General features: G+C 38.6%; 1 protein-coding gene across 1 annotated transcript in view; it reads left to right on the plus strand.

Moving 5' to 3' along the window:
• The first annotated feature begins 1,424 nt into the window (after positions 1–1,424).
• The window catches only part of WDR44 (WD repeat domain 44), a 95,725-nt gene continuing 74,571 nt past the window's right edge, over positions 1,425–22,578 (plus strand). The window contains exon 1 of the mRNA XM_053580312.1: positions 1,425–1,932. Coding sequence (XP_053436287.1) covers positions 1,856–1,932 — 77 coding nt within the window. The 5' untranslated portion in view covers positions 1,425–1,855. The remainder of the gene's footprint in view (positions 1,933–22,578) is intronic.

The following is a 22,578-nucleotide window of genomic DNA, read 5'->3' on the forward strand; positions in this document are numbered from 1 at the left end:
GTCAAAACTCATGTCCCGCAGAATATCAAGATGCATTTTTATAACTAGGAAGTTAACTAATTGTACAAGACATATAAAATCTAATAATTACTACCTTTTGTCTCATAAGGATCCACAAATCCCTTGTCTGTAATTCTGATGTCCAGAAAGCTCTGAATATCGAGTTTTTATTTTTATATCTTAGTAACTTATTTGACAATCAAATTTATTTATCCTAAGCTTAATTGACAGAAGTATCTGACCTGAACTCAATGAGGCTATTTGCTGGTATTTATTTACCCATATGAGCATACATTTTGCCACAAAAATATGAATATATTTGATTATGTACTGTTTTCCCAAACCACCCTGGAATGTTAAGAAAATATACAGTATATGGCACTCGATTTTACTCGAGCCTACCAGACCACACCAACTTTGTCCTGGTTGCTAAAGTCTACAATCCCTTTCCATCCTCTCTGAGGCCATGCCTCTATAGCTCCAATTCAGTCTTTTTTGTGGCCACCTTGAGTAATAGCTGACGCTGCACAAACAGATCAAAAAGTCTGCCTATCTTGATGTCAATGGGAGAAATAAATGCTTCGTGATCAGATTGAAAGTTGACGTTATTACCTTGATGGTCAATGACCTGTTGTTTAAGAAAGAACATCTCAGTCTTTCAAAAAGCACCTTTCTATTTTCATTGCTGGACGTTGGTCCGTTGAGGACCAGAATTAAGTTACTAGCGCTCGACCTTGCAACGGTTATCTGCTCGATATATATTTACCATTTTTGGCTGACGCACATCTTGGGCAGTATGCAAGAATTTCTCTCACATTAAGTGTGGGCAGTGACAGATTTGTATGGAGACAAAGTAACGCGGGGGGGAGGGGCTTTGTACTGGCTCGGCTCCAGCAATAAATCCATCATTACTTCAAGGAACTGACTCACTGAGTATCTCTCAAGGACCTCACCCTCAATTAGAGATCTTGTAGTGAATAGGGCGAGTTATTCCTGTAACACTAACGGTGGTGGACCTGCCCACGCCCTTGGGTAGGGTATTCTGGGCTTGGATAATAAGACAACGTAAATACAAACCAAAATGGCCACACTAACGTTTCCCGACAGCATTTCTTCACAAGAAACAGACTTAAAATTATCCCTCTTAATATGCTTCTCTTAGAACTGCAGTTGGCGGGCCAGATGTTCCGCAGGACCCCCTATCTACGCCGGGGGCGCGCCCTCACAGCTACTGCGCAGGTCCTAGACTCCTCCCTTCTGGAGGCTCAATCCCTCCCTTCTTAGCTACTTCCGGCCCCACCGAACACCCTGAACGCGCTTGCGCCGTTTTGATAGGCTTCTTGGGCAGAAGTAATCAGAGCGCTGCCTCTCTGGAACCGGCCCCGCCACCTCTTCGCCCCGCCCACGCTTTAATTAGCCTCCTCCCGAAATCTCGCGAGGGTAGGTGCGCGTCGGTATTTTGCAGGCAAGTAGCTCTCCCAGCTGCTGTAATTGCTGCTGCAGAAGAAATTCGAGCCGCTGTCGCCGGCGCGCCCGCTCTCCCCCACTGAGGAGAGCCACCGCCTCTTTCGCGCTCCGTATACACCTATCGCCGGGAGCGGTGATAGTAGCAGTCCCTGGACCCAGAGCCGCCTCCTCTGGAGGCAGCTCTGCCGGTCATTCCCGAAGCTAGGCAACTGAAGGCGGCCCCCTTCCCCTAACCGGCTTCTCACTTCAAACCGTCTGCTCCCTCCTCAGCCTCGCCTGGAACCCACTTCCCCACAGTCTTGCTGGGGTGGAGGACGACCAGGAGGAGACCAGAGTCACCCTTCCTCCAGGCGGCGCCGGCCCCCTCACCCGCGGGTGTGTCCTATAAATGGCGTCGGAAAGCGACACCGAGGAATTCTATGATGCCCCTGAAGATGTGCACCTAGGGGGCGGCTACCCCGTAGGGTAAGTAACTGTACCTGTGGCCCGGAAGCCGGGCATCCCGGTTCCCTGGCGTCTCCTGTGTCTTCCCCCAACATCCCTCTCAGATCCCGCTGTGTCTGCCACCTATCTTCCTCTCGGTCTCTCTCGAGTACTTTAGAACCCAGAACTGGGGCTCCTTTGGGCGGGGTGAGTCGGAGAAAGGGGAATCGCCTACCTCGGGCATCTTCCTTCCCCTCTCCCTGATAAACTCGCCCCACGGGCTCTCTCTGAGCCCCTTTCCCGTCCTGTCCAGACTTCTGTGAGGTGGTACACCTTACGTGCCCGAGAGCCAGAAATTTGCATATGTGGGGTTCAGAGCTTACATTTTAAAACATCCGTTTTGGCCTCGGGGACCATAGATTAAAGGTGCAGTAACAAGAGAAATTGAACTTATCGTTTTCTTTATTCCTTTTACCGCTAACTTACCTATTCATTTGAGAGGTGGCTGTAACTCTCCCCTATTTGCCGTCCTCTTTTCCTTACACTGACGGCAAAGGAGCTGGGGGAAGGTTGGGTATTTGCTTAAGAAAGTCCTTTAGCTGATGTACGCTAGATCAACAGTGCTTTATTAAAATAGCAGTAGCACCTTAACATGAGGCAATGGAAATTGAAGACAAGGTACTTACCATTAGGGAGAATGCGGTCTAAAAAGGAATCAGGACCAAAATGTACACAACCAACTACAGAAATACAAACAAGTGCTGAGTAATCTGGTGATTGGAAGGAGAGCCCCAGCTTTGAGCTCTTGATCTAATTCTGCAAGATGTTTTAGTGGTGATTAATATGGGTGATTCTGAGTAGGAAGTACCGTAGTTGGAATGTTTCACTTGACTGGGACTTCTACTTTGTTTCCCACTGTTCCACTATTCAAGTTGGAACGGTGTTTAAAGCGATGTCGCCAAACTCTTCTACAGACGTTTGTGGAACTAGAGGTAGGGAAATAATATATTTTCATGCTCTACTTGAGAACTAGTAAAATTTGTGTTAACATGAATCACTAACATGGTTCCGGAGTGCAGCTGCCTTCATTCTCATGCTTACAAAGTGGAAGAAGTACCCTGTTTGATGCAAATAGAATTATGCACACATTCTAGAAGTCATTCTAAAACCTAATGTATATTATACACAATAAATACCAAAAATATTACAGCAACAAAATCAGACATGTATGTTGTGACTTGGAGATGTGTGTATTTTCACCAATCTTAATATCCCTGTTGTGGAATTTGGGGGTGGCAGTGGCCAATATTGAAAGGGCACTGAATCTCCTTAAAGTTCAATATCTGAGACAAGTTTATAGCTACATAGCAGGGGATAGAAAATACTTTTGGATTTATAAATGTATTGGATTTCCTTGAAATTTAATTTTTTGTGTATGGTTTTTCCCTTCAAAGTAGTGATCTATCAATTCAGATTAAATGAGAGACCAAATCCTTTAGTACTTTTATGTGTGTATATTGGGGTGGGGAAGGGAAATGACAATCAGTTTATATGTGTACTCTCAATTTAGAACTGTTATGTGGCTATTATTTCTTTTCACTGAATAAGTTTAATTTCAAAGGACAGTTAAGTTATATTAGAACCTGTGTAAACCGTCTAGTACAGACCTGGCATGGAAAAAACATTCAAATGTTCATTCTCTTCTCTTTCCTTTCTTGGCATTAGCAAATTTGTTAACTTTACCCAGTGCTTTGTGAGGAAGCATATAGAACTTGGAGCTATTTTACTTATCTAAACTGGATGAGTCATTTTGATAGAATTGATAGAGTAATTTCTCCCATGGGATGTTATAGCTTCTGGAGCACTTTGATGCTCTGATACCAACTGAAAAGTGAAAAAGTCTCTTGTGATCCAACTTTCTAATTGTAACTTTAACCTGCCCAAATACTGAGCATGTAAAGCTCTATGGATAAAACTGCAGGGTAAATAGTGAAGTTCCCAGCTCCTTGCTGTATTAGAGGATTTGGAGAAGAATAGACTCATCTGGAGAATTGCATCTGTAAAGAAGTAGCAGTAGAGAAGGGTAGAAAAAAGTTAGCATCATTTACATTTCCTTCTATCCCCTGTGGTAGATTTTGTCATTTGCATAAGGTATTGTGAGGAGACTTCTTCGCTGGGCAAGTAACCTAGAAATGCAGTGAGAAATTTTGATTTGTGGAAACAGATGGCATCACTAGATATTTGGTCATTAGGGATTACCTTCTACCCCTTGATATGAACTGGAGTGGCATATCATACAAACTCTTACGAAGTTTAATAAACTGAATTTAGCCACTTTAAGAAATGATCCTTGCTGTTGTTTGTTGGGAGTACACAGACTATTTCACCAAATTGTAGTAAACCGAGTAGGCAGTTGAGACTTACTTCACATGTTTTGTTAATGAGCAGAATCCAAATACATAGTCCATTTCCTAAAATCAGGTTATTTCTTGAATTTTTCTTCCAATGATGTCTTCAAAAGCAAACTTAATAAATTAAAAGCCAGTCCAGTTGAAAGACTTTTGATTTCAATACAGCACACTTTTCCACGGTGGCAGATCATTTCCACTTGCTCAGTTTTGCAATATATATCACATTTATAATACTTTATTTTGATTGATATTTTAGGTCTGGTTTTATTATTGTCCAATTTTACATATGAGGAAACTTAGGCTCATAGTGTGTTAAGTGAATTGTCCTAGAATATACAGCCTGTAAGTGGCAGAGCTGAGATTTGAGATCAGCTCTTTGGACTCCCAGCCCGGTATTTTTTTCTAATATATCATAGCTGCTCCAAGGTTGTGTGTGGAGGGTGGTGGTAGGGTGATAGGAGAAATCTCTCCCAGTAGGTTCTGGAGTAAAATGCCTTAGGACCAACTTGCTGAATTGAATCAATGCATCTATTTAAAACCAGAAGCCTAAACATTTTAGTTCTCTTGGTTAGAAATTTTCACATTATCATTTAGGAAAGTATAATTTTGTTTTGTCTGAGAGGAATTTTATAAGAGCATAATTTATTACATCTAAAAGGGACATCTCTTTCATATAAAATGTTATAAAACCTGAATCCCAGAGAGGGAGAGTGACTCATCCAAGGTGCCACAGCAAATTAATAGCAGAGCTAGGACCAGAACTCAGACCAGTTTGACAGTCTGGTGTTCTTTCTGCTGCTGCACTGTCTTTTGATAGAGCAGGAAAGGGAGGAGGAACCTGTGGTATAGTAGAAAAGAGCCCTGGACTATGAGTAATTTCATTTCCTCATGTTTAAATTGAGATTATACTCTAGAGAACACTTTCAACTCTAAATGTCTGAAATTGTACTGAGGTTTAGTCATGTACTTTAATTGATAAGCTTTTGTTCTTAGGAAATCTTTCTGTGATTTCTTTTTTACCTTTTAGTTTAAAGGTAAACTAAATGTAAACTAAATTAGTTTAAACTTAATGGTTGGTGCATGGTTTAAGACCCATAGATAGGAAATTTGAAATTATGTATCTACTGGGTAATTATATAGGAGATGAATGCTCTTACTAATAACTCCTGTGGTTTATACCTACACGTTCTAAACGCTGGCACTGAGAATATGTTATAAAAATAAATGTAATGTTTTCAGCACTTTAATTTTTCAGTGGCAGCCAATGTATTTTTGAGGTCTTGGAAGAAAGAGAAAGTCATGTTATTTTTAGTGTAGGAAGGTACTAAAGATCATTTAGCCCGGCTGTCCCATTTAACAGAAAGTAAAACCCAGGCTCAGAGAGGGGAATCAACGCATGCTGATTAGTGGCATGCTTGGAACTAGAATCCAAGTCTCTTGATTCCTCATTTATACCATGCTGCCATGTCTGCAGAAGGAGGTAAAATATTGCTGGGTATTCTGCTTTAGATTTCTGGCACTTAACCTGCTATCTGGGATCATAAGATGGTCTACTGCTATCTAACTTGACTGTTACTTCATGTCTTTTTTTTTTTTTGCAGTTTTTGGCCAGGGCTGGGTTTGAACCCACCACCTCCGGCATATGGGGCCGGTCCCCTACCCCTTTGAGCAACAGGCGCCGCCCTGTTACTTCATGTCTTGCCCATCAAAAGACATCGACTATTTTAGCATCCTAACTTTCACTCACTAATTTTTTCTAAGTCCGGATGTAGAACAGTGGCAGAATAGCTGGTCTAAGAACAGTGGTTGTTATTTACATTATTTTATTCTTTGGAGTCTTGTTGGCGTTAACCTCAATCTGCCATATTCATATTAAAGTAATGGCAAATAATTAAGTCATGGGAACTGATATCAAACTATCCTGAAGAATTGTTAGGTCTAAAAAAGTTGCATAGCTGCCTTTATTGAAAACTCAGCTTCTCACTTTACTATGGCATTAGAGACATTTCTCTCTATAAGCTTTAATTTAAAATATTTGTGTAATATTACTTTAGGAAAGTTTTCTTAAAATGGCTATTTATTCATGAATTGACATTTAATCATAGGTTGTATTTGATCACAGATTATATTTGATTGCTGTTGGCTTTGTGGATAGATAGAAATATATTTATAAATATTTTTTATTTCACTCATGCAATATACAGAGTGTCCCTAAAGTCACCAAACACAGGGAACATAGGAAATTGTAGCTAAATGTACCTTTATTTACAAAATATTCATTACAGAATTTACAAAGTACCCTGTTTCCCCGAAAATAAGACAGTGTCTTATTTTAAGGTGTGCTCCCAAAGATGCGCTAGGTCTTATTTTCAGGGGACGTCTTATCTTTCCTGTAAGTAGGTCTTATTTTCGGAGTATGTCTTATTTTCGGGGAAACAGGGTATTCTCTACGAGTTGGCCACTTCTTTGTAAAATTTTATAATGAATGTTTTATTTTGTTTGAGACAGAATAAATTCTGGGTAGAATGCCATGGCATCATCATAGTTCATAGCAACCTCAAACTCTTGGACTCAAATGATTCTCTTGCCTCAGCTTTCTGAGTAGCTGGGACTACAGCTATTGCCCACCACAATACCTGGCTAGTTTTTCTATTTTTAGTAGAGATGAGATCTCCCTCTTGCTCAGGCTGTTTTTAAACTCCTGAGCTCAAGCGATCCACCTACCTTGCTTCCCAGATGTAATGAATATTTTGTAAATAAAGGTATATTTAGCTACAGTTTCCCATTTTACATATGTATAGGAATGTTAGGGGCAACTTTTGGGACACCCTGTATTGAAGTGGGGAAAAAGCTCCTACATATCAGTAAATTCAATTTTAAATTTAGTGTCTTTCAGCTATTGGTGACTCATGGAGGTAGGACAGTCCTTAGCAATATGGCATCTGGGGGCTCAATTTGAATCTATACAAACTCCTGTAAATTGAAAACTTTATTTTTTTCTTTTGATAATCTACTTTATAAAATAGGGTAGATAAAGCTTGATTTTTTTTTTAAATGTTCAAACACCTAGTTTTAGGATGTGAAGTTTAGTGGTGGTCGTATAGAATAGAAAATAATTTTTTTTTTTTTTTTGTAGAGACAGAGTCTCACTTTACCACCCTCAGTAGAGTGCCGTGGCGTCACACGGCTGACAGCAACCTCTAACTCTTGGGCTTACGCGATTCTCTTGCCTCAGACTCCCGAGCAGCTGGGACTACAGGCGCCCGGCTATTTTTTTGTTGCAGTTTGTCCGGGGCTGGGTTTGAACCCGCCACCCTCGGCAAATGGGGCCGGCGCCCTACTCACTGAGCCACAGGCGCCGCCCAGAAAATAATTTCTAATTGATATTTGAGATTTATTGTATAACCTTTACATTACACAACATTCTGTGTGTTCTCTTCAATTATTTTTATGACTTACAAAGTGAGGTGAGTTTTGCCAGGCAAGCCCCTTGAAAAGACCATTTGTTTCTTTTTCATACTCTGCCTACAACTTCGTAGTTACTCCTAGAATAGTAGAGATGGTGGTAGTGGAGGCTGAGAAAGGGAGTATGAAGAGGAAATCATGGAGGCTGTGGTGAAGGAGGTAAAGAGAGCCCCAGCAGTGGGTTTAGAGACCTGGTTATCAGGCTGCTTCCTGGGGCATGGATAGCTGAGATAAGAAAATCCCACCATTTAGATATGCACAAACACAGTGTGGATTATATAATCCTTTCTGTAGGAAATTAATAACCTGTAAGAAATACCTCAAACAAAAGTTAAAGTAATAAAATTATATATTTTATGTTAGCCTGATATTTAACTTGAATTGATATTAACCTGCATTTCTGATTTATATCCAAGAGCTAAGCTGATTTCTGTAAACTTTCTCAAAGGCTGTTCCCCTCTCATTGTTGGATATTATTCAGCTAACCCATTAAACCTTTAATTGAGTGCTTTCCTTACTCTTCAAAGTGGAACTCTATCTATTCTCTTATTTCAAACTGAACAGTCTTTGTGTTAGTCTGTCATTTCATGATTCAAAATTGAGGAAAAAGCACCTGAGATATAATGTGGGCCTCATACCTGATGGCAACCTCGGTGTTTTCCCCAGTCAGTATACAAATTTATCTTGGTTACTATGACAACTGGTCTATCAGTTATTCTTCTAGCTCTTTTGCCTTCTCTCAAATACTAGGATTACCATATAATCAGGTTCTGTTAAGCACTTCAGGTTTTAGCATTTTATTACCAGCTGCAGCTGTCTGGCAGTTTACAATTTGGCATTCCATCAGAGTCAGTTGCTTTTTTAAGTCTACAAAACCTTTTTGTCTCCAAACCTTTTTAAACATACAGAATTTAACAAAAACATGTTTAGGCAGCAATTTTCTCATCCTAATTTCCTAAATTCAATGTTAGTCATGGCCTTGAAGATTGAATGGATTCCATCATTGGCATCTAGTGGCTATCCCTTCGTAATATCAAGTGGAATAAATTTCAAGATCAAGAGGGACCATTTAGGAAATAATACATGCAAATGTGATTGTATACTCAGTATCATCATGAACTAGCTAAATAACTTAAAAGCATCTTGATTCTTCGTCAACTGCCAAATAAATAATCTGGCTTTTAACAAAAATGATTTCTATAGGTTGTAGAAAGAATGTTTGGCCTTTAGATTAATTATTTTTAATTTTAGAAAACTATTTAGAAATTTTAATGGGAAATGTTATGTATGTATCTTTCTTTAAAACCTTTGAATAAACAGGAAGGGAAAAGTAAAAATGAAATACTGTAGTTGCATGGGTCTTTATTTTAACACTTTCATGTTACTTGACGTACATTGTTTTTTTTTTTTTTTTTTTTTTGAGACAGTCTGACTCTGTTACCTCCCCTCCAGGGTAGAGTGCCATGGTGTCCTAGCTCAGAGCAACCTCAAACTACTGGACTCAAGCAATCCTCTGGCCTCAGCCTCCTATAGGACTATAGGCGCCTGTGATTGCACCAGTCATGAAGCCCAGCTAGGTTTTTTCTTTTTTTTTTTTTTTTTTTTTGAAGCAATTTTTTTTTTTTTTTTATTGTTGGGGATTCATTGAGGGTACGATAAGCCAGGTTACACTGATTGCAATTGTTAGGTAAAGTCCCTCTTGCAATCATGTCTTGCCCCCATAAAGTGTGACACACACCAAGGCCCCACCCACCTCCCTCCTTCCCTCTTTCTGTTTCCCCCCCCATAACCATAATTGTCATTAATTGTCCTCATGTCAAAATTGAGTACATAGGATTCATGCTTCTCCATTCTTGTGATGCTTTACTGAGAATAATGTCTTCCACGTCCATCCAGGTTAATACGAAGGATGTAAAGTCTCCAATTTTTTAATGGCTGAATAGTATTCCATGGTATACATATACCACAGCTTGTTAATCCATTCCTGGGTTGGTGGGCATTTAGGCTGTTTCCACATTTTGGCGATTGTAAATTGAGCTGCAATAAACAGTCTAGTACAAGTGTCCTTATGATAAAAGGATTTTTTTCCTTCTGGGTAGATGCCCAGTAATGGGATTGCAGGATCAAATGGGAGGTCTAGCTTGAGTGCTTTGAGGTTTCTCCATACTTCCTTCCAGAAAGGTTGTACTAGTTTGCAGTCCCACCAGCAGTGTAAAAGTGTTCCCTTCTCTCCACATCCACGCCAGCATCTGCAGTTTTGAGATTTTGTGATGTGGGCCATTCTCACTGGGGTTAGATGATATCTCAGGGTTGTTTTGATTTGCATTTCTCTAATATATAGAGATGATGAACATTTTTTCATGTGTTTGTTAGCCATTCATCTGTCGTCTTTAGAGAAAGTTCTATTCATGTCTCTTGCCCATTGATATAAGGGATTGTTGGCTTTTTTCATGTGGATTAATTTGAGTTCTCTATAGATCCTAGTTATCAAGCTTTTGTCTGATTGAAAATATGCAAATATCCTTTCCCATTGTGTAGGTTGTCTCTTTGCTTTGGTTATTGTCTCCTTAGCTGTACAGAAGCTTTTCAGTTTAATGAAGTCCCATTTGTTTATTTTTGTTGTTGTTGCAATTGCCATGGCAGTCTTCTTCATGAAGTCTTTCCCCAGGCCAATATCTTCCAGTGTTCTTACTCAGGCTAGTCCCAAACTCCCAAGCTCAGGGGATCCACCCTTCTCAGCCTCTCGAGGTACTGGAATTACATGTGTGAGCCACCTTGCTGGGCCTTGAATTTTTATTTAAATCATTATCTGAATGGTTTCATTTTAAGATTCAGATATCCTATCTAAAAACATCCTTTGTCATTCTGATAATGCTACAAGGGGAACTTTAATTGTACAAATAGACTTAAGAGCAATTTTACATTCTCCACAGAACTCTTGATCCTTAAAATTTTTAAAGGGGGATGAGTGCCCACTTTTTAAAAATCTAAGGGTGCAGGGTGGCGCCTGTGGCTCAGTGGGTGGGGTGCCAGCCCCATATACCAAGGGTGTTGGGTTCAAACCCAGCCCTGGCCAAACTGCAACAACAAAAAAAATAGCCGGGCATTGTGGCAGGCGCCTGTAGTCCCAGCTACTCCGGAGGCTGAGGCAAGAGAATCACCTAAGCCCAGGAGTTGGAGGTTGCTGTGAACTGTGATGCTATAGCACTCTACCGAGGGCGATAAAGTGAGACTCTCTCTATAAAAACAATAATAAAAAAATAAAAATCCAAGGGTGAAGCATAAGATTTTTGGAAACTTTCAGTAGAAAACTTTAACAATATTCTCCAATAGGCAGCTTATACCTATATAAAACCTACTTGACCACTACTAATTATAATAGACTATTACAGTATAATACTTATTGAACCATGGGCATTCTTATGCACCACAAATTAGACTTTCTAGAAAACCAATAAATAATATGTAGTGCTCTATACAAACTCACTTTCACAGAAGTAGGCATCTTGGTTATTAAATGGACTCAAGAGAAGGGAGGGGGAGTGTTCTTTGTGACATTGCTCTTAAACTGGTAAGAATAGCTGCAAATGAAGGTAACATCCATAGTCCTCTTTTAACTGTGTCCCTGAAAGTCTTTACTTAAATTGTGAGACTGATGGAATCACCTTTCTGGTTATTAGCATTACTATTTAACAATTTGAGTGTTTTTTCAAAAACCTGTATTTTAAATTATGCCTATCTAACACACATCAGTAGCAGGTGGTTTGAACATTTACCTCAGCCCCAATTATACCCCTTTTACTGCCAGCTTTCTCCTTCCTGGTTTATCCAATGTCATTACTGCAGAGATTTTCTAGCATAACAATTTCTTGCTTTTTACAACTGAGAAGGGTCAGTGATGGAAGAAGTGTAAAGGGTGGGAACTTCTGGAAGGATTAAGGAAAAAATTGGTTAAATTAGACAAAGGGAATGAGTTGGTGAGTATGATAAGTGGGATTGGTTATTGTCACAGGTGAAGCTCAGTCATTGAATTAGTGGAAGATAGGTGAACAGAATGAACAGGTAGCATGATAAAACCTAGGACCTTTGTGAGTGAAAGCAAGTGGTTTTGTCTGTGCTTTGCAGTGAGTATTTTATCTTTATGGGATTGCTTTAAGGGATTAAGGTTAATGACTGAGATCAGTCCTTTTTCCTTTAAGTGAACTTTACTACCCCTGTTACATTCCAGGTCATAGCTCCTAGCTGTTGACTTTTAACTTTTGACTTATTTCCAAGGATAGAGACATGTCCACAATTGATGTATATTAGGGGCAGAAGATTTCAGTGGGGAAGGGGATAGCTCATTGGGGATGTTTTGTGATGTCTGCTTTTCACAATTTCTTCCACTTTTGAACTTCATGGTTCTCTTCAGTCTCCACTCAGTCTCGCCCAACCACACACATACACCAGTTGCTATAAAAGGAAGGAGATAAGGGAGGAGGCTGAGGCGAGGAGAGTGGTTTGAATTTATGGGACCTTTGCAACTTGGGGACATTCTGTACTTAATAAATCTTAAATGTTAACAGTGAAGCCTTGGGAGGTGTTGTCAGTTATCCTGCAGTCAGGTCAATTCTTTGTTACTAACTTTTTTCACAGGGATGAATATGCTCACAAGAAGAAAGAAGTATTATAGTTTTGTATATTGTTACACACAAAAGAAGGATAATGCCAACTAATGTTGGGCATTCATTTTCAAAATTTCTTTCACTATGTTATTGCTTCTGATTATCCTGCAGTTCTGTGAGATAGGTGGGACAATTATTGGCATGTCAGGGTAGGTAAGACATACCATCAGGCTTGGTGCCCATAGCACAGTGGTTATGGCGCCAGCCACATACAACTGGGTTCAAACCCAGCCCGGGCCAGCTAAAACAACAATGACAACTGCAACAAAAAATAGCTGGGTGTTGTGGTGAGTACCTGTAGTCCCAGCTACTTGGGAAGCTGAGGAAAGAGAACCGCTTAAGCCCAAGCGTTTGAGGTTGCTGTGAGCTGTGATGCCTGGCACTCTACTGAGGGAGGAGACATAGTGAGACTCTGTCTTAAAAAAAAAAAGACATAACCATCAAAAGTTGGGACTTTACTAACCTGTGCTAATTAGATGAGTGGCACCCTAAACATTAGGATCCTCCCTACTTTTCTAAACTATAAACATTTTATGATACTATTGGGTACATATAATTTACTTTGTAAAATAATGTAAAGGAAGTATTTTTATGCCCTTTGTTTTGAGCTTTGACATTATTGATTATGGTATGGTAGACAGGTCAGAAAATGACCTTGCTACAAAAGAGCTGGAATTCCTGACCCTGTTCACTGCATTTCAAAGGGTATGTTCTTTGTTCCTAAGGGAAACCCCCTCAGGGTATAAGCCACTACTAATTTGGACTTCAGTGCCTCATCAAAAAGTCTTAATCCCAGATTTTTTATTCTGTAATTGTGTTATAGATTGTTGTCAGTTGTTAAGCTACATTGTTTTTGTTTTAGTATAGCTCTGATTCATATTTTTGACAATAAGTTATTAACTAGAAGCACAGTGTTTCTTTTTGTCCCTTTCCCCATTCAAATGCATTTTCTAACAGTCACAATGTATGTGGTAGTTATTAACATTTCCATCTAATAAACCTCTATTGGCTATCAAAGTGATGGGAAAAATGCACTCCTAATCACTAGTAATTTAAAAAATTAAGTGATTAGTAATTAAATATATAAATAAGATTGAATAATTTTTTTGTAATTAATAAAGGGTTTAAACTTGGCCTGCAGAATGGTTTTATGTAGGTAAGCATTCTCGGTAAATTAAGATTTTTCTAGAATATTTGTCAAGTGCTTGATACATATTTCATAAAAGAATGCAGAAGTAGAAATTCAAAGAAAGCATAAAAACTGAATTTATAAAGTGCTTAATACTAAATCTTACGGAAATATGTTTGTAGAAGTCAAAATGTATTTGTAGAAGTAGAATACCTAACTTATTTAAATGTCCTTTCAAAAGATAAAAGTAATAATTCATATCTTGAAGATTTAATTTCCTATTATATAATTATCATAGTTATATTCTCAGCTTTTTGTTAATCTTGTTAATAAATGTTTATTGCCTTGTGTCAAGGGGAATTTGAATGATTCTTACTTTTTTTTTTTTTTTGAGGCAGTTTCACTATGTTGCCTTCCGTAGAGTGTCTTGGTTTCACGGCTCACAACAACCTCAAACTTTTGGGCTTAAGCAATTTTCTTTCCTCAGCCTCCCAAGTAGCTGGGACTACAGGCACCTTCCACAACACCCAGCTATTTTTTGTTGCAGTTGTCACTGTTGTTTAGCTGGCCTGGGCTGGTTTCAAACCCACCAGCCTTGGTGTATGTGGCTGGCGCTGTAACCACTGTGCTACAGGTGCCGAACTGAATGATTCTTACTTTCTTCTGCCTAGTCAAACAGAGGTCCTCAAACTTTTTAAACAGGGGGCCAGTTCATTGTCCCTCAGACTGTTGGAGGGCTGGACTATAGTTTAAAAAAAAACTATGAACAAATTCCTACGCATACTGCACATATCTTATTTTGAAGTTAAAAAACAAAACGCCGGTCACGCAACAGGAACAAATACAATCACACTGCCTCATATGGCCCGCGGGCCGCAGTTTGAGGATCCCCAGGATATTTTAGAAATATCAGACCAGTTTATGATTGCCTAGCACTTATTTTTTCCCAGCTTTTTTTTTTTTTTTTTTTTGAGAGAGTCTCAAGCTGTCTCCCTGGGTAGAGTGCTGTAGTGTCACAGCTCACAGCAACCCCAAACTCTTGGGCTTAAGCAATTCTCTTGCCTCAGCCTCCCAAGTAGCTGGGACTACAGGCAGCCGCCACAAGGCCAGCTATTTTTTGTTGCAATTGTCATTGTTGTTTTAGCTGGCCCAGGCTGGGTTCAAACCCGTCAGCTTCAGTGTATGTGGCCAGCACCCTACCCACTGAGCTACAGGTGCCTCTTTTCCAGTTTTTTGTTAGACATTTCAAGTGTAGTCGGTATTGGTATTTTTGGTAGTAGCCAACTTAAAATAGTGCTATGAGAATGGGAGTGATACTGTCACAAATGATTGGGGTTTGAAAGACTACTGGACTTAAATGCCATTTCGTAGTGTTATTTTTAGGTTGAAGGTGCTTCTTGACTTCTCAGTCTTCTATGAGGGGTTTTCATGCTTAGCATAGAATATAGCAACTTTCCACAGAATATAACTAATTAATACAATTAGTATATATAGTTCAACACCCAATTTATAATACTACATACCAAATTTTAAAAGCTATGCGCTTAGAGCAAGATTTTAGAAGAAAGCAAACTAATCCTAGCATTCTAGGAGGCTGAGGCAGGTGGATTGCTTGAGCTCAGGAGTTTGAGACCAGCCTAAGCAAGAGAGAGACCCCGTCTCTACTAAAGATAAAAAAATTAGCCCAGTGTTGTGTTGGGCTCCTGTAGTCCCAGCTACTGGGGAGGCTGAGGCAAGGGTGTCTCTTGAGCCCAGGAGTTTGAGGTTGCTGTAAGCTAGGACTCCATGGCACTCTACCCAGAGCGATAAAGTGAGACTCTGCCTCAAACAAACAAACAGAAAAAAAAGTAATGCTGTCTCTTGTTCTCTCAATCTAAACTATTTTCAATTTTTGGTCTAACCTGGGGTTAGTTGTTTGGTCTGTTTTTATTTTTGTTTTCTACTTCATGGTTTTTGTTGTTGTTTTTCTGCCTGGCCTCAGTGGGCAAAAAAAATAAAAAGAAAGAAAGAGAATCAGTGTTTTCTGGGCACCAGAAATCTTCTGATTCCCTGTTTAGGTAGCACTTGAGTATTGATCTTAGTTTGCTATCAGATCTTACTTTTTCAGCTTTAGAAATCAAAACCCTTTAATTAGCATCTTACTTTAATGACTAGCTCAGGCCTTATCTATGCTCATATCTTGTTCACCTCAAGGACCTTAGAATCCCAGCACTTTCTTAGAACAGCCAAGCTATTCTTTGCTCTGCTTGGATCCTTGATGTACTGCTTAAGCTCATCTTACTTTTATATTTTCCTTATGGCAAATGATAGCGGGGGCTAAGAACAAAATCAAACTACAGGGTAATTCCCAGTTAAACCCTTGGTAGTCTCTTTCCCATAAGAAAAAATTTTCCCAAGCAACACACTTTATTCTAGCAGATTCACTTTATACTTCCTCCATGTCATTGCTCCTTTTTACTTGAGTCTATGAGGAATTTTACAAACTGGCGAGAGGCTGCTTCAGAGCAAACCACCTTTTTTTCCCAGAGCCTTAAAAAAATCAAGTCCATTTATTGACAAAAAAATACCTTTATAGTTTATTTTTCTATATCATCCTATTGTTTTGGTATATTCTTTCCATAAACCATAACAAGGATCTGGAAATGAGTTGTTAAGTGTGAAATCTCTCATATATTTTATTTTTGTCCTTTAATGGGTATTTGAGTTCCTACTTGGATTTAGTTGAATATGAAGCAGGGTGCAAATACAGGTTTAGTCTGCACACTGATTCCTCCCTATTGACAGAGGGGTTTGTTTTTAGGTAAGGAGTAGTCAAGAAACAACAAACACAAAAGGCGGAAGGATTTATCTATAGATAATGGGTAAGAAACTAGAGGTAGGATGGCTTATGGGATCTGGTTCTTTGAAACTCAGAATTTCTACAGAAATTCAGTGTTCTTTTAAAAAAATAGACTTAAGCACTGCACCATGATTTTAAGTCCTGATTACCCCAAGGCCATAGCACATCAGTGGTAAAGATTTGAGTTTAAAATGGGAAAAGGTGATTCAGTAATTGCCTCGAGAAAAACCACTTATGGAAGCTTTGAAAAACCAAATTAGATTCCTGATATAGTCAGCCATGTCAGTAGCTGATTTCAAAACTTGAGTTTTACAGTAAGTCAGGCATGGCAGAGCAACTAACTTCTGTCTGGGGAATCTAACCTATACAGGTTCTTAATACAAATTTATACTGATTGCCATTCAATTCTAGGAGCTATTAATGCTTCAGGTTGTGGGAGGATGTTGAGATTATGTGTCAACAGAATTGGATAGCAAATCTATTTCATATTGCAGAGTGCTCATCAGGTTTTTATTGATATTTAGAAATAATATATCTGAAGTATTTCTATTACTATTTTTATACGGTGAAGACAGTATCCTATAATGACTTTGTATGTATAGTAACTGAATCCCTTTTTTAATGACAACATATTTTTAATTGATATTTACATAGAAAGTTTGCCGTTGAAGTTTATTTGACCTATATAGGTTAACTTCATTTCGAACATGTTGACTGAGGTTAGTTTCATATAAATATCTTTATAAATAGTGGTTATATGTCAATTTACATATCTATAGAGATGTTGTCAATGTGTTACAGTAGCCATCTTGTTTTTTTATGATGGTTGGGGAACAATCTAAGCCAAAACATGAAGCCATTAATACACTTTACTATTTTTCACTAAGCTTTTTAAATAAATGTATATAATACCATATATGGTATTTGCATTTGAGCATATATACTAAATGCACTGTCCGGAAGAGCTTAGACCGAATACACACATGAAAAAATTTCCCCCATTTAGTGAACAGTATTAAACACTTAGATGAATATTTAGGCAGTGACACTGGCCATTCAATTCTTCTTACTTTGTTTCTTCATCACACACTAACAGATCATAGGATTAATTATCTACCAAATTATTGGGGTGGGTTAAAATTGCTAGATTACAGGACACTCATTTAAATTACAATTTCAGATAAATGTACTAAAAATGTATTTTTTCTTTTTTTGAGACAGAGCCTCAAGCTGTTGCCCTGGGTAGAGTGCTGTGGCATCACAGCTCACAGCAACCTCCAACTCCTGGGCTTAAGCAATTATCTTGCCTCAGCCTCCCATGTAGCTGGGACTACAGGTACCCACCACAACGCCCAGCTATTTTTTGTTTGTAGTTGTCATTGTTGTTTGGTAGGCCAGGGCTAGATTCGAACCTGCCAGCTCTGGCTCAAGTGGCTGACGCGTTAGCCACTTGAGCTACAGGCGCAGAGCCCTAAAAATGTATTTGTTGTTTAATCTGAAATTGGAACCTAACTGGGTATCCCATATTCTTGGTTGCAAAATCTGGTAACCCAGGTGAGGAAGAAGCAGGAGGAGACTAGTAAATGCCTGCACAGTTGTGAGATTTAAATGCAATGTATAATGACGAGAGTAATCTTTACTCTGACAGGAATACTTAGATTTTTTCTAGTGCAGTACTATTTATTTTAGTGTCTAATACTTTTTTCTTTGAAAGTGTATCAATGAAAACAAAACTCAAAAGTACCAAAACTTTGGCTCGGCCCCTGTAGTTCAGTGGCTAGGGTGCCAGCCACGTACACCAGAGCTGATGGGTTCAAATCCAGCCCAGGAAAACTACAACCAAAATACAGCCAGGCGTTGTGGCAGGTACCTATAGTCCCAGCTACTTGGGAGGCAGAGGCAAGAGAATCACTTAAGCCCAAGAGTTTGAGGTTGCTGTAAGCTGTTATGCCATAGCACTCTAGCTAGGGCGACATAGTGAGACTCTGTCTCAAAAACAAACAAACAAAAAAAAACTTAATATATTATGTTTTCATATTATACTATGAAATTATCTATTCATGCATTTTACTATATAAAAAATTAATACATTATCTAAGGATACATGCACGTACAATGAAACTTGATTGTTAAACAAAATCTGGGATAGTGGTTGCTTCTAAGGGTAAGGTAGGCAGATGGAATAGAACACATAGGAGCTGCACTGGTATTGATGCTAATGTAATTCTCAGGTAACATTGTGAGTCATAGGAGTTCATTTTATTTGTTATGCTTCATAATTATACATATTGTACATATCAAATTTACAATAATAGTTTAAAAGTTAAGTTAAACAGTTTGCCGCCTGTAGCACAGTAGTTATGGCATCAGCCACATGCACAGAGGCTGGCTGTTTGAGCCAGGTCCGGGCCAGCTGAACAACAATGACAACTGCAACAAGTAAATAGCCAGGCCTTGTGGCAGGCACCTATAGTCCCAGCTACTTGGGAGGCTGAGGCAAGAGAATTGCTTAAGCCCAAGAGTTTGAGGTTGCTATGGTCTGTGATGGCACAACACTCTACCAAGGGTGACATACTAAGACTCTGTCTCAAAAAAAAAAAAGTTAAATTAAACATAGATTTTCTATAAGAAAATCAGCCTATATACAAAGTTTAACTTTATATACCTTCCAATATAAATCCAAAGTCCAAAAAGTAAGATCTCCTTTTTTTTTTTTTTTTTTAATGCCCAGCAGTTCCTGACACATGGTAGATAACAAATAAGGATTTGTTGGTTTAATGAAGGAACCTAAAGGCTCAACTAACTCAGCTCCTTCATCTTACAGGTGTAGAAATTTGAAGTATAGAGAGATTGTGACTTTAGAAATTGAAACAAGACTATAGAGGTCATATTCTAACTTTCTACAATATCTCTGGTAAGGTATTAAATTTCTGTTTGGACACTTTATCAGGGAAACACTAATTCCTATTTCTAAACTCCAGTTGTTATTAAGCTCATTAGGTTGAGCAAAAGCCTACCATCTTGTAATTTCTACTTGGTTCTAGTTCTGCTGTATAATGCCTCAAATATTTGAAGACAGCTACTATTTCTGCCTGATCCTCTCCAAGTTACCATCCTTATTTCTTACAACATTTAGTTTCTAGAACATTCACCAAATTGGTTTATCTGTTTGGATATGTTCTGTTTCATCATTGTTCTTTTCAAAATGTATCCCAAATAGTACACAATGTTCTTTTTAGTATACTCTTATCAGTGAGAGGCAGAGTGGAATTTACCCTCCCTTGCTCTGGACATAATAGTTCTGTTAATTCCAGCCTAAGAGCATGTTATTTCTTTTTTTTTTTTTCTTTCTTTCTTTTTTTTTTTTTTTGTGGTTTTTGGCCGAGGCCGGGTTTGAACCCACCACCTCCAGCATATGGGACTGGCACCCTATCCCTTTGAGCCACAGGCGCCATATTTCTTTGGTAGTCATATCACAGTCTTCACTCCGAGCAATCAACAGAAGTACATAAATGTTTGCACTTGATTTGCTGTTATGCCACGACTCCCCTATCATACATTTTACATTATTCCTCCTATATTTCATTCTTTTAAAAAGATTTGGTCCATTATTCTAGCCGGTCAAAATCTTTTTGGATCCAATCAACCAGTGTATTTACCAATGCCTTTCAACTTTGTGTTGTCTGCAAATTTGGTAGATATACCATCAGGGTCCTCATCCCAGACTTTAGTAAGAATGTAAAGTAGGATAGAAAATGTAGTGTTTTTTTTGTTTGTTTGTTTTTTTAAATATTTTATTTTATTGCAGTTTTGGCCAGGGCTGGGCTTGAACCCCCCACCACCACCCCCGTGTATGGGGCCAGTGCCCTACTCCTTGAACTACAGGTGCCGCCCGAAAATTTAGTGTTTAAATACAGATTTTTTTGGTATGTAAAATATTCCCTTGTGTTCTAGGTAGTAATACTATCAAAAAGGGAAATAAGGTTAATCTTGTGTGATTGCCTTCTGTTAATGCTTGCTGACTCTTAGTGAGTGTATCTTTTCCTTGCCTAGGGCTCTTAACAATATGTTTAAGAAATTTCTTTGGGATTGACATCAAGTCAATCTGTCTATAGTTTGTGGCATCTACCTGCTTTCCAGTTTTCCTTATAGCATCCTCTTAGATTCAGTCTGATCCATCAAAGGATTTACATGGGGATTGAGCTTTGAGAATTCTCAGATACACTGGGATATAATTTATCTGGGACAGTAGAACTGAACTCATTTAGAATAGTTAGGTACTTTTATCTCCATGACTGCTTTGGAATTCAGTTTCCTCATTTTGCAATTTGTTCTTCCCTTTCTGGTTGGAGTATCAGTAATCTTAATTGGGGGAAAAAATCTGAGGCAGACTTTTACATTTTAATAATCTGTACTTAGCCACTAGACCTACACTTTGTTTTTGTTGTTCTTGTTCTGAGTATAAATTTCTCAGAGAAAAATTTTCTCTTGCATTTTTAAAAGGTCTTAGCACATTCTGAGTACCAGCCTTTCTAATACTGTTCTTATAGTCTCTTGGATATGTGCCTGTTCCCCATCCCTCCGGTTGCTCCTGTGTGTTTTCCTTTAAAATTTTTCTTATGACATGTCACCATGGAGATGCAATCAACCAAAATCAGACCATGAGAAATTCTATAGGATGAGCAACCTACTTTCTTTAATACATTAATTGTAGGATATAAAAGACATTAAAGAGGAACCTATTGATTCATTAAAATAGACGTATCAACTGATTGCAATGTATGAACCTTATTTGATTGGTGGAATGAGGTAACTAAAAAAAAAAATGAGGCAACCTTGGAAATTTGAATGTTGGCTGTTATATAATAAGGAATTGTTCAGTTTTATAATGGTGTTGTTATATTTTAAAAGAAATTTTTTTATTTTTATTTTTTTTTAGACAGTCTCACTTTGTCACCCTTGGTAGAGTGCCGTGGCATCATGCCTCATAGCAATCTGCAAACTCTTGGGCTCAAGCGATCCTCTTGCCTCAGCCTCCCAAGTAGCTGGGACTATAGGTGCCCACCACAATGCCTGGCTATTTTTTAGAGACGGGGTCTCACTCTTGCTCAAGCTAGTCTCCAATTCCTGAGTTCAAGCAATCCACCCACCTCAGCCTCCCAGAGTGCTGGTATTATAGGTGTGAACCACAGCACCTGGCCCTTTTTTATTATTTTTAAAGAGACTAGGTCCAGGCTGGAGTACATTGGCTATTATAGCTCACTGCAGTCTTGCACTCCTAGGATCAAGCTGTCCTCCAGTCTCATCCTCCTAAATAGCTGGGGACTAGCGGCGCACACCATGAGGCATGGTTCATTTTTCTTATTGTAGAGACAAGGTCTTGCTATGTTGCCCATGGTGGCCTGGAACTTGTGGCCTCAAACCATCCTCCTGCCTTGGCCTGTCCCGATTGGGATTATAGGTGTAAACCACTGAGCCCAGCTGTAAAGAGAAACCTTTATTCTTTTTAGATGTATTCTGATATGTTTATGGTTAAAAAATGAAATAGTTTGTGGTATTTGCTTTTAAATAATCTGGCAGGTGAGTAGAGGGAGGAGTATTAATAGTGATCATTATTGAACACGATCAACATGTTGGGCATGGGGGTTCGTAATATTCTCCCTATTCTGTATGCATTTGAAATTTCCATAATTAAATGCTAAAAGAACTCCCCCCAAATATTTTTTATTGTCACAGATTGTTACTGGCAAATTCAGAACTAAAACTCAGATCTGATTCTGGCTCATGTTCCTTTATTGTGTTGCTAAAATTATAGCTCTACTTCCAAATTGATGTCATGTTCTATCAGTCTCTGGGAACCCCAAGATTTCCCTGGGAAATTTGTAGTGGTACTTCTGGATAAACTAAGGCCTTAATAAATGGCCACATTTACACTTGACTGACTCCCTACCCATGTGAAACCATGAAGGGATAATAGCATTATTTGGAGAAATAGGTTGCCTTTAAATAGTATTTTAAAAATATATACTTTTAGGATTTTGAAAAAGAGTACTATAAATTTCTTTAACACTAGGTAACATTGTTAAGTAATATGCTTACTTTGAACAACTGTGATAGAAAAAACATAGTTATATTACATCTAAATCTGTTTTAAAAATAGACTACTGGCATCTGTTTAAA

This window comes from Nycticebus coucang, chromosome X (genome assembly GCF_027406575.1).
Source record: "Nycticebus coucang isolate mNycCou1 chromosome X, mNycCou1.pri, whole genome shotgun sequence".
NCBI classification, from domain to species: domain Eukaryota; kingdom Metazoa; phylum Chordata; class Mammalia; order Primates; family Lorisidae; genus Nycticebus; species Nycticebus coucang.